Source organism: Schistocerca nitens, chromosome 5 (genome assembly GCF_023898315.1).
Source record: "Schistocerca nitens isolate TAMUIC-IGC-003100 chromosome 5, iqSchNite1.1, whole genome shotgun sequence".
Classification (NCBI taxonomy): domain Eukaryota; kingdom Metazoa; phylum Arthropoda; class Insecta; order Orthoptera; family Acrididae; genus Schistocerca; species Schistocerca nitens.
The window spans coordinates 283,179,747-283,192,404 of NC_064618.1; the positions used below are offsets into that span (position 1 = coordinate 283,179,747).

At 41.5% G+C, this 12,658-nt stretch overlaps 1 protein-coding gene across 1 annotated transcript in view; it reads right to left on the bottom strand.

Moving 5' to 3' along the window:
• LOC126259822 (phosphatidylserine lipase ABHD16A) overlaps positions 1-12,658 on the bottom strand; it is a 172,274-nt gene that overhangs the window by 79,643 nt on the left and 79,973 nt on the right. The window contains exon 7 of the mRNA XM_049956864.1: positions 11,501-11,636. Coding sequence (XP_049812821.1) covers positions 11,501-11,636 — 136 coding nt within the window. The remainder of the gene's footprint in view (positions 1-11,500; positions 11,637-12,658) is intronic.

The following is a 12,658-nucleotide window of genomic DNA, read 5'->3' on the forward strand; positions in this document are numbered from 1 at the left end:
AGGTCTAGGCACTGACCTTCAAGTTCTGTAAGTATGAAGAAAATCTGAGTGAGTCAGTCTGTAAGGTCCCCTTTTAAGATATACAAGTCAGTTACAACATTATAACAACTTCTCTATTGTGAGAATGAATGAATGACTTTAGGGGAGGTTGAAATGAACTCAACATCATCACAGTTATCAGTCTCTCCCTTTGCTCCTTTAATTATCAAAGCCTAAAAGTTTTCAGGAGGAGGACAGGAGGAAATGTCAATTTTCTCTTTGCAGCATCTGAGACAGAGACAGACAGACAGGTAAAAAGCAGAGGGAAGAAAAGGTAAGGAAATGCACTGAACCAAAGAGATGCGGCAACTTCCACATCCGACCAGCAGTCCCCCAGTCACTATATAACACAGGCTTCATGCTCAGGAAACAGAAGGTTAAAAAGATAAAACAATATTGAAAGAAAAACTAAAGGTGTAATGTAATAAAATGCAGTGGGATGGTGGAAGTGTGCCAGTCAGAGCAGCTGGTAAGTCACCCAGATCCAGTCCCGTGGTGCAAGAACCTGTTGCACCCTTCTGGCAGTCTCTAATTTACTGTTGAATCCTGGTTGAATGTTCACATAACAGAACAATGAGAATGAGCTTTTTATAGACTGAATGGATGGCATATGATGGAACACAAATGGTGTATTTTGGCTTCCAGGAAACTACAGATTTCAATTAGCATATCTCTTCTGAAAAGAATCTGGAAAGCTGGTATCTTCATGGCCCTTGGGCAAATGCTGAATTATGGTGGCCTGGCAGCTGAAAACAAATTACAGAAATGGTGCGACTCATGGCATTTTAACATACTACCATTATTAGTTTGTATCAAAGTCTGACATACGTTTTTAAAATTGACAGTCGATGTTAATGTAATATGTTGGCAATGTAATTTTTATCTAATGCAAAAGTATCAGCACACTATATGCATATGAAAAAGGGGGTTTAAATATTTTGGAGCACAGCACTCAATGCATATTGGGCCTACTGTAAATGGAGCTCTGCAGTGCTGGACAACTTTCAAGTGTATCGTTAATGAACCAATGATACTGTCAACTACAGGTGCAATGGGCATGGGTATGTTGAGATTTGTAAGAGAAATAATACTTCCTGTTACATCACATTAATAGGCATGGCAGGAAACAAGGGTTTTCAAGAGAATGAATTCACAAAATGAGTTATCAGCAAGAGGCCTGATTTTTGCGAAGTACAAAATTGCAAAATTTTTATGAACTTTAACAAATTTTACTCAAAAAGAGAAACAATTTACCTTCAAGCAAAATTGCAAAATAATCGACGAAATTGTTTCTTCTGAAGCGATTCGAGCTGTGGCAATGAAATCCAAATATCAATGGCAATTGATTCTAGACCACTTCAATATATATTGATACCTTATGTCTTATCAAGTATTGCTAACTTTATTTTCTGCACAAGGAAGTAAGACTTTCAACAATATCTGATGCATTCTTTGACCTGGCAGTGTATTGTGTGTTGGAAATTGTTGCTGATCGCCGGTGCATGCAGTCTTATATTTTGTGATTTGTTTTTGCACTGCAGTTTACCAATATAGCAGAAGGAGAATTTTCATCAGGAGGATTTTGTGTGTTTGACAAAACTATAAAGATACTTATGTGCAAACACAGTGATATGCAAACTGAGTGGCAGAGAAAGGACATGTGCAAAAGACATATTAACAACAATTCTTCCCACAAGAAGAAAAAGGAGAAGGCACTAAAAACAACAGGTGTCAAAAGGCAATTTAATTCCACAGATGTCAGTGCACTGGCAAAACGAGCAAAAACCCATAAAGAATAATTCATTTTATCAACAATTCAAGCTTTCATCAAGCTAATATTCCACCAGAAAAAGTTGGTACCAAGTTTATGTAAATTTACATTTTTTTGAGGGGGGAAAAATATGAATACCTTATACTGATGTCAATATAATAGAAAGAAACATTCCACATGGAAGAGAAAAAAAAAAGAAAGAAAGAAAGAAAGAAAGAAAGATGCTGTGACTTACCAAACGGGAAAGCGCTGGTAGATAGACACAATAAAAAAACACACAAACACACACACCAATATCGAGCTTTCGCAACCTACGGTTGCTTCGTCAGGAAAGAGGTATGGTGAGGGAAAGATGAAAGGATGTCGGTTTTAAGGGAGAGGGTAAGGAGTCGTTCCAATCCCGGGAGCGGAAGGACTTACCTTAGGGGGAAAAAGGGACAGGTATACAGTCGTGCGCACACACACACACACACACACACACACACACACACACACACACACATATATATATATACAGACACAAGCAGAAGATGAGAAAGTTTCTAATCTTTGTGATGAAATGATGGACACAAAAAGGTAGTGTGTGTTCATGGTTCTGATGATGCAGTTCAGATGCTGTTTGCAGGGGAGTGAAAGTTACTGCAAATGCAAACAAATGTTCGCAAGCAATTATGATTGTAATTCAGAAACTTGAAATTCAGTACTGATATGTAGTTTCCATAACTTCCGATTCAGCCCATTATGTGAGCAAGTGTATAAATGCAATCAGAGTTCTACTTTCAGAAAGGTTAGTACACAGAGAGCGCTGGAGTGCAGAACTTGGTGATTTGAACCATTGTGTCGTTGAAGGCAAAACATACCTTCCTTAATACCAAAACAGAAAGTATGCGTACATTCAATTCTTAAATCAGAAATATGAAGATCAACCCACAAAATCTAAACTTTTCCCTTTTCCTGTTACCACAAGCTGGAACTCAGTGTTTGAAAGTATTGAGCAGCTTGGAGAATATCTCAATGATATAGTAGAATTCGTTGAAACTGTTGAAGAGAGAGTGTTGCTGAAAACTATTTTAAAGCTTTGACCTCCAATGAAGTAAAAAAAGAAATCAGTGCCTACCTATTTTCTTGTTAAGCATTGCTCAAAATGTTGCAATTTGCTGCTGACATCAGAGTGCTCCTATGTACCGTTAATTCATGTTCTATAGTCTACGCTTAGTGGCCTTTCAAAGAGCTTTCAACTACAAGAGGATGCATCTCACCCAACCCAACCCAAGACAACCTCATAAACTGCCGAAGCAAATGCAAGTACATTTAACATTGCTGTTTCAGTCTGTAGGTAGAACGAGCCTAGTAAACCGAACCAATTAATAGAGTGTGACACGGGAACGGTCATTTCTTTTATCAGTGAACGATTTTATCCAAGAAACATAATGAAAGGTGATTTAGATAGTGTTGAAATCTCTCAGCTAATGAAGCAAATTCCGATTATACATGAACTTTCAATATCAGTGTATCTTGAGCCATATACAGTTTTTAGTGTTTTATTTGCCAGTTCTTGCAGAGAAGGTAAAGAAATAGATGTGATTTCTATTCTTCTTTCCCTGAAATAAGACTATGGGTATTTTGTGGAAGCTGCAGTGAAGGATTTGTGGATCCCAGTCAGTAACGTTGATAGTGAGAGGTCATTTTCAACATACGTTAATACAACGTTTGACATGAGAACAGTTCTGACTCCCAGTAATATGAGAGTCATGGTATCCATGTCTTTGTCAGACTGATTTGTAGATTATGTATATAGGCTAGACCCCACATATTAATGTGCCAGAATAAATGTTTCCTAAACATTTACGCTTTGATGTATACAGCAGTCACTGTGATAACTGTTCATCTAATACTACAAGTTATTTCAATAACTGACACCTCGCACCATATGTTTACCGCAGATCGTACTACGCTTTTGTGTCAACTCATCTGAGCTCTGGCTACGGTGCAGAGGGACAGACCATCTGGGAGGTGTTCTGTATGCCATGGAAATATCTGCGAGACTGCACGCCATCTGTTGATAGAATGGTGTACTATTTCATGCACTCTCACTACTTTCAACACAAGTCATTAAATAAAGTTAATGTTAGAGCAGAGGCTGATAGAAGCAAGTGTAAATACATTGCACATGTACGCTCATTCCCTTGAGTCACTGCTCTGTGTGTCAATTTAGTTTGGGCGGGTGGTACAAATAGTTACCCCAAGGAATTTGAGCAACTATGGCACAACTTGACTAGAAGAAGGGATCGGTTGGTAGGACATGTTTTGAAGCATCGGGGGTCACAAATTCAGCATTGGACGGCAGCGTGGAGGGTAAAAATCGTATAGGGAGACCAAGAGATGAATACACTAAGCAGATTCGTGTGGATGGATGTGTGTGTGTGTGTGTGCGCGAGTATATACCTGTCCTTTTTTCCCCCTAAGGTAAGTCTTTCCGCTCCCGGGATTGGAATGACTCCTTACCCTCTCCCTTAAAACCCAAATCCTTTCGTCTTTCCCTCTCCTTCCCTCTTTCCTGATGAGGCAACAGTTTGTTGCGAAAGCTTGAATTTTGTGTGTGTGTTTGTGTTTGTTTGTGTGTCTATCGACCTGCCAGCGCTTTCGTTCGGTAAGTCACATCATCTTTGTTTTTAGATATATATGTATAAAAACAAAGATGATGTGACTTACCAAACGAAAGCACTGGAAAGTCGATAGACATACAAACAAACACAAACATACACACAAAATTCTACCTTTCGCAACCAACGGTTGCCTCGTCAGGAAAGAGGGAAGGAGAGGGAAAGACGAAAGGATTTGGGTTTTAAGGGAGAGGGTAAGGAGTCATTCCAATCCCGGGAGCAGAAAGACTTACCTCAGGGGGGGGGGGGGGGGGGGAAGGACGGGTATACACTCGCGCGCACACACACACACATATCCATCCACACATATACAGACACAAGCAGACATCTCGCAAGCAGACATATTTAAAGACAAAGAGCTTGGGCAGAGATGTCAGTCGAGGCAGAAGTGCAGAGGCAAAGATGATGTTGAATGACAGGTGAGGTATGAGTGGCGGCAACTTGAAATTAGCGGAGATTGAGGCCAGGTGGGTAACGGGAAGAGAGGATATGTTGAAGAGCAAGTTCCCATCTCCGCAGTTCGGATAGGTTGGTGTTGGTGGGAAGTATACAGATAACCCGGACGGTGTAACACTGTGCCAAGATGTGCTGGCCGTGCACCAAGGCATGTTTAGCCACAGGGTGATCCTCATTACCAACAAACACTGTCTGCCTGTGTCCATTCATGCGAATGGACAGTTTGTTGCTGGTCATTCCCACATAGAATGCATCACAGTGTAGGCAGGTCAGTTGGTAAATCACGTGGGTGCTTTCACATGTGGCTCTGCCTTTGATCGTGTACACCTTCCGGGTTACAGGACTGGAGTAGGTGGTGGTGGGAGGGTGCATGGGACAGGTTTTACACCGGGGGCGGTTACAAGAATAGGAGCCAGAGGGTAGGGAACGTGGTTAGGGGATTTCATAGGGATGAACTAACAGGTTACGAAGATTAGGTGGACGGCGGAAAGACACTCTTGGTGGAATGGGGAGGATTTCATGAAGGATGGATCTCATTTCAGGGCAGGATTTGAGGAAGTCGTATCCCTGCTGGAGAGCCACATTCAGAGTCTGGTCCAGTCCCGGAAAGTATCCTGTCACAAGTGGGGCACTTTTGTGGTTCTTCTGTGGGGGATTCTGGGTTTGAGGGGATGAGGAAGGGGCTCTATTATATTCATATATATATAAAATTGAGGGAAACATTCCACGTGGGAAAAATATATCTAAAAACAAAGATGATGTGACTTACCAAACGAAAGCGCTGGCAGGTCGATAGACACACAAACAAACACAAACACACACACAAAATTCAAGCTTTCGCTACAAACTGTTGCCTCATCAGGAAAGAGAGAAGGAGAGGGAAAGACGAAAGGATGTGGGTTTTAAGGGAGCGGAAAGACTTACCTTAGGGGGAAAAAAGGACGGGTATACACTCGCACACACACACATATATCCATCCACACATATACAGACACAAGCAGACATATTTAAAGACAAAGAGTTTGGGCAGAGATGTCAGTCGAGGCAGAAGTGCAGAGGCAAAGATGTTGAATGACAGGTGAGGTATGAGTGGCGGCAACTTGAAATTAGCGGAGATTGAGGCCTGGTACATAACGGGAAGAGAGGATATATTGAAGAGCAAGTTCCCGTCTCCGGAGTTCGGATAGGTTGGTGTTAGTGGGAAGTATCCAGATAACCCGGACAGTGTAACACTGTGCCAAGATGTGCTGGCCGTGGCCGTACACCAAGGCATGTTTAGCCACAGGGTGATCCTCATTACCAACAAACACTGTCTGCCTGTGTCCATTCATGCGAATGGACAGTTTGTTGCTGGTCATACCCCACCTACACCCCGCACCCCTACCTTCTACCTTCTTCCTAAAATTCACAAACCCAATCATCCCGGCCGCCCCATTGTAGCTGGTTACCAAGCCCCCACAGAACGTATCTCTGCCTACGTAGATCAACACCTTCAACCCATTACATGCAGTCTCCCATCCTTCATCAAAGACACCAACCACTTTCTCGAACGCCCGGAATCCTTACCCAATCCGTTACCCCCAGAAACCATCCTTGTAACCATTGATGCCATTTCCTTATACACAAATATCCCGCACGTCCAGGGCCTCGCTGCGATGGAGCACTTCCTTTCACGCCGATCACCTGCCACCCTACCTAAAACCTCTTTCCTCATTACCTTAGCCAGCTTCATCCTGACCCACAACTTCTTCACTTTTGAAGAGCAGACATACCAACAATTAAAGGGAACAGCCATGGGTACCAGGATGGCCCCTTCGTACGCCAACCTATTCATGGGTCGCTTAGAGGAAGCCTTCTTGGTTACCCAGGCCTGCCAACCCAAAGTTTGGTACAGATTTATTGATGACATCTTAATGATCTGGACTCACAGTGAAGAAGAACTCCAGAATTTCCTCTCCAACCTCAACCCCTTTGGTTCCATCAGATTCACTTGGTCCTACTCCAAATCCCATGCCACTTTCCTTGACGTTGACCTCCACCTGTCCAATGGCCAGCTTCACACGTCCGTCCACATCAAACCCACCAACAAGCAACAGTACCTCCATTACGACAGCTGCCACCCATTCCACGGTCCCTTCCCTACAGCCTAGGTCTTCGTGGCAAACGAATCTGCTAAAGTCCGGAATCCCTGAAGCATTACACCAACAACCTGACAACAGCTTTCGCATCCCGCAACTACCCTCCCGACCTGGTACAGAAGCAAATAACCAGAGCCACTTCCTCATCCTCTCAAACCCAGAACCTCCCACAGAAGAACCACAAAAGGTCCCCACTTGTGACAGGATACTTTCCGGGACTGGATCAGATTCTGAATGTGGCTCTCCAGCAGGGATACGACTTCCTCAAATCCTGCCCTGAAATGAGATCCATCCTTCATGAAATCCTCCCCACTCCACCAAGAGTGTCTTTCCGCCGTCCACCTAACCTTCGTAACCTCTTAGTTCATCCCTATGAAATCCCCAAACCACCTTCCCTACCCTCTGGCTCCTACCCTTGTAACCGCCCCCGGTGTAAAACCTGTCCCATGCACCCTCCCACCACCACCTACTCCAGTCCTGTAACCCGGAAGGTGTACACGATCAAAGGCAGAGCCACGTGTGAAAGCACCCACGTGATCTAACAACTGACCTGCCTACACTGTGACGCATTCTATGTGGGAATGACCAGCATCAAACTGTCCATTCGCATGAATGGACACAGGCAGACAGTGTTTGTTGGTAATGAGGATCACCCTGTGGCTAAACATGCCTTGGTGCACGGCCAGCACATCTTGGCACAGTGTTACACCGTCCGGGTTATCTGGGTACTTCCCACTAACACCAACCTATCCGTACTCCGGAGATGGGAACGTGCTCTTCAATATATCCTCTCTTCCCGTTATCCACCAGGCCTCAATCTCCGCTAATTTCAAGTTGCCGCCACTCATACCTCACCTGTCATTCAACAACATCTTTGCCTCTGCACTTCTGCCTCGACTGACATCTCTGCCCAAACTCTTTGTCTTTAAATATGTCTGCTTGTGTCTGTATATGTGTGGATGGATATGTGTGTGTGTGCGCGAGTGTATACCCGTCCTTTTTCCCCCTAAGGTAAGTCTTTCCGCTCCCGGGATTGGAATGACTCCTTACCCTCTCCCTTAAAACCCACATCCTTTCGTCTTTCCCTCTCCTTCCCTCTTTCATGGAGGGAAACATTCCACGTGGGAAAAATATATCTAAAAACAAAGATGATGTGACTTACCGAACGAAAGCGCTGGCAGGTTGATAGACACACAAACAAACACAAACACACACACACACACACACACACACACACACACACACACACACACAAAATTCAAGCTTTCGCAACAAACTGTTGCCTCATCAGGAAAGAGGGAAGGAGAGGTAAAGACGAAAGGATGTGGGTTTTAAGGGAGAGGGTAAGGAGTCATTCCAATCCCGGGAGCGGAAAGACTTACGTTAGGGGGAAAAAAAGGACGGTGGACGGGTAATCACTCGCACACACACACATATCCATCCACACATATGCAGACACAAGCAGACATCTCACAAGCAGACGTATTTGAAGATATATATGTTTGCTTGTGAGATGTCTGCTTGTGTCTGTATATGTGTGGATGGATATGTGTGTGTGTGCGCGCGAGTGTATACCCGTCCTTTTTTCCCCCCCTAAGGTAAGTCTTTCCGCTCCCGGGATTGGAATGACTCCTTACCCTCTCCCCTAAAACCCACATCCTTTCGTCTTTCCCTCTCCTTCCCTCTTTCCTGATGAGGCAACAGTTTGTTGCGAAAGCTTGAATTTTGTGTGTGTGTTTGTTTGTGTGTCTATCGACCTGCCAGCGCTTTCGTTCGGTAAGTCACATCATCTTTGTTTTTACATATTTTTCCCTTGTGGAATGTTTCTCTCTAATATACACACACACACACACACACACACACACACACACACACACACACACACACACAATGCTTAGTGACATCATTATGATGAAAAAATGCCAGTGCGGTATCACATCAGTCTCATTAAAGTGTGCCGTATCAACTTGAGTACAAAAAAACTCATGCAGTTCGATGAAACATAGATTTGTGGCTTTACTATGAGAAACACGAGTTTTTTCAACTTGTACACATCCATTGGAATTTTTTTAGTTATTTTTTGGCCACTGACTTTCAAACATTTTCTACACTTTACACTTCAAACACATGTATGGCAAATTAACCATTTGATGGAGGCACATTTGGAATGAATACAGGTATGCTTACAACAACATTCAGATCAGATACTTTATCAGTGGTATTAAAAGAAAACATTTGCTTGTATTAGGGCCTACTAGTACTTGTGCACACAACATGAATGTTTTTGAATAATATATGTGTTTTTGTTTTCAAAGAGCTCAAGTCAGTTCATTTTCTGGTTCAAATGGCTCTGAGCACTATGGGACTTAACAGCTATGGTCATCAGTCCCCTAGAACTTAGAACTACTTAAACATAACTAACCTAAGGACATCACACGACACCCAGACATCACGAGGCAGAGAAAATCCCTGACCCCGCCGGGAATCGAACCTGGGCGCGGGAAGCGAGAACGCTACTGCACGACCACGAGCTGCGGACAGTTCGTTTTCTGTTATGTTAATCAACACTCATTGCTATGTTGAGGTTCTGTTATATGCAGAACTTAGCCTTTCATTTTGAGTGCTCACATTTCTAGTTCATGAATTAGTCTGATAGGTATTCAGACAGGTAACTGTCACAATATTAAATAGTGAAAAGAAAAAAAGTCAAAGCAGGCAGGTGGCACTGACAGATGCCTGCCTCATGTGTGTGACGGAAGGGGAGAAAAAAGCAAAACATGGAATTGACAGGTAAAGCATTCCTCATGACAGGAAATTTTGTTATTGAGAAATTTCTGAAAACTTAATGCAAATGCATATTTCCAACATCAATATTATTAATTCTGACACACACAATCTGGATGCCCAAATAAGAAATAGTTCAACAGAGGAAAAATGGTGTCCAATAACATCTGAGGCATTTAAATCTGTTACCATTACGAGGTCAACACAACCAATCATCCACTGGAATTCCATGTAAAATAATGCCAAACGTAAGAGATACAAAACAAACTGACGGCTTCGAGAAATGTAATTTAGTCATTCTCCCTCAAAAAAACGTAAAACCTTCATGGTAGCTGAAGAAACCAAGCAGTTTTCCAAATCTCACCTAAAACTTGTATTAGCATACTCTCACTTTCCTCAAATGGACTATCTTGTACAAGAGTAAAAGAATCTATCAAGTTATGTATATTTTCATGTTGTATTACAAGGCTGCACACTAATTCTATTAAGTGTACAGCACAAGAAATTAAGCTTCAAATTTTACCTACAGGCTTCAGCTTACGTATTAGTTCATACTTAAAAAAAGCAAGTTTTTAATATTTCACTTAAACAGTGCTGCGGCGAAGTTCCGCATACTTTCCATTTACAGCTGCGAGGATGATATTACTAAAAGTGACCAATAACCCACATACAATATGAAACACCAATAACCATCCAAACACAAATTGAAATGTACCAGACAGTTAATTAGCTAAGGTTATGACACGATTCATACGACATTCTTGCCACTTTGCACTACTTGCCGTTATAAGTCACTGACAACTAAACTAATGGATTCCACCTACTTCGCTATTTAACTGTAACCCCGTCTGAAGCATTCGGTAGAGAAAAATAACTGACAGTTATTTATAACTGTTAAAAAGAACTGTTATAAAAGAATAACTGTAACTGTGATAACAGTTACTCCAAAATAACAATTTGCCCCACCTCTAAAAATGCTATAAATGATTTTTACTTTAGTTTCTTTTTTTTCTTTTTGTTGAAAGTGGAAATAAAATTTAGCAAAATCCTTGACAAAATGATTAAAAAATAGTGAGAAAATTACGGAAATAACTTTTTAAAAAATGACGAAATCCGACAAAAATTTTCCATCAGAAACAGGTGCCTCTAGTTATTGGGCATACACAGTCATTATGCTATTAATAACGTATTATGCTTTAATAATGTTCGTCTGCAACTCCTGAGATCTGTAGTAGTTGTAGACGACTGAGTAAAACTCTTCAGGTTTGTTAATACTATTTATGATCACTTGCATTAGTTATTGGCCAATGTTTTCATCTATGGATAGGACTTTTCTACATGGCCATCAGTCCACATGGATATTAACACATTTAGGATGCATGATGCAACAGATCGGAAGATATCACATGTCACCTCATGATCTACACGGACTTCACAGGGCCTGTGCATAGCTTTGATGTGACAACTGCCTCCAGCAAAGCACAAAGGGCTTACAAAGCCCCTGCCAGAATAAAATTCAGTGGTTTTCTGCACTAATTGTGCTGTGACACGCTTTGAGTGGGTAGTCATAATGCTCTTGATGATTTGTGTAAGAAATATTAATAGATCAGAAAGACACATAACTAAGAGAAAAATAAATTATTACATACTGTGCTGCCAGCAAAACCTGGATGGTTCCATCCCAGTACAGAATAACCTGCTTCTATTGGAGTGGTCATAATCCCAATTTCATAAAATCCCGCATTTCCTTCTGAACAGAGGATTAAGACACTTCCATTTTCATGTCTGAAAGTAACAAATCAATTCATATATTTTCACCACAAATCAAATAGTCAAATTTTTAATACTGCCAATAGAGACACATAAAAGTACACAAAACAATTCTAGTTTTTTGGACCCATTAGTTCCTTCCTCAGGTAGTAGAGGTATGTAGGTTGGGGAATGTTAAAAAGGAAAGGTAGGACACCCAGTTCCCAGTATGAGAAGCAACCACCTGCTTCGAGGATGCAGAGAGAACCTCTGCCAACCAAAAACTGTAAAGGGTCACCCCCCACCCCACCCCCTCATTACCCAGTATCACCCTGGGACAATGTAGCTGTGTTCGAGTATGTGGGTTTTGTACTTTAGCTCCGAGGAAGCAATCTACCAATAATCTCACCAATGTTTTACATTTTATTTGTGTGCCTTTTAACCAGTCATTGTCTATGTTATATGGTGAGTTATTACCTTTAGTCCTTGCATTATTTATGTTATTCTAGGGACAAGGAAGTGATCTTTTTTTAAAAAAAATTCATTTTCTTCTAATTTCACTTTTACAGGAATGCCTGTGTTACTTGGTGCCTCTTCTATCCAGTGTACTGTAGCATATTCTCATAAACATCTACATCTACGTCATTGTCATCGTCGTCGTCGTCGTCAATGTATACAGGTTTTCAGTTTAGTCATAAAACTGCTGGCAGGTTGAAAATTTTGGTGCCAATATATTTGTCTTATTTCTAACTGAAGTTTATTGTTAGCAACAAACACAGTCGTAGGTTAAATGAAAAAATGGATTTATACAAAAATAGCAAAAAAAAAACTCACAACACCAAGAAATAACTAATACAGACTAGTGAAATTTCAGGAATACATTTATCTATATAAAATATTTACGTGATTCACATTGCAAGACCAAAGTTTAATGTAAGAGCAAGTTCATTCATTGCACATGTGACATGATGGTACAGTAATAATCGGTGTAACCGCCAGAATCTTGAATGCAAGCAGGCGAATGTACATGTATAGTGTTGTATAGGTGCTGGATGTCT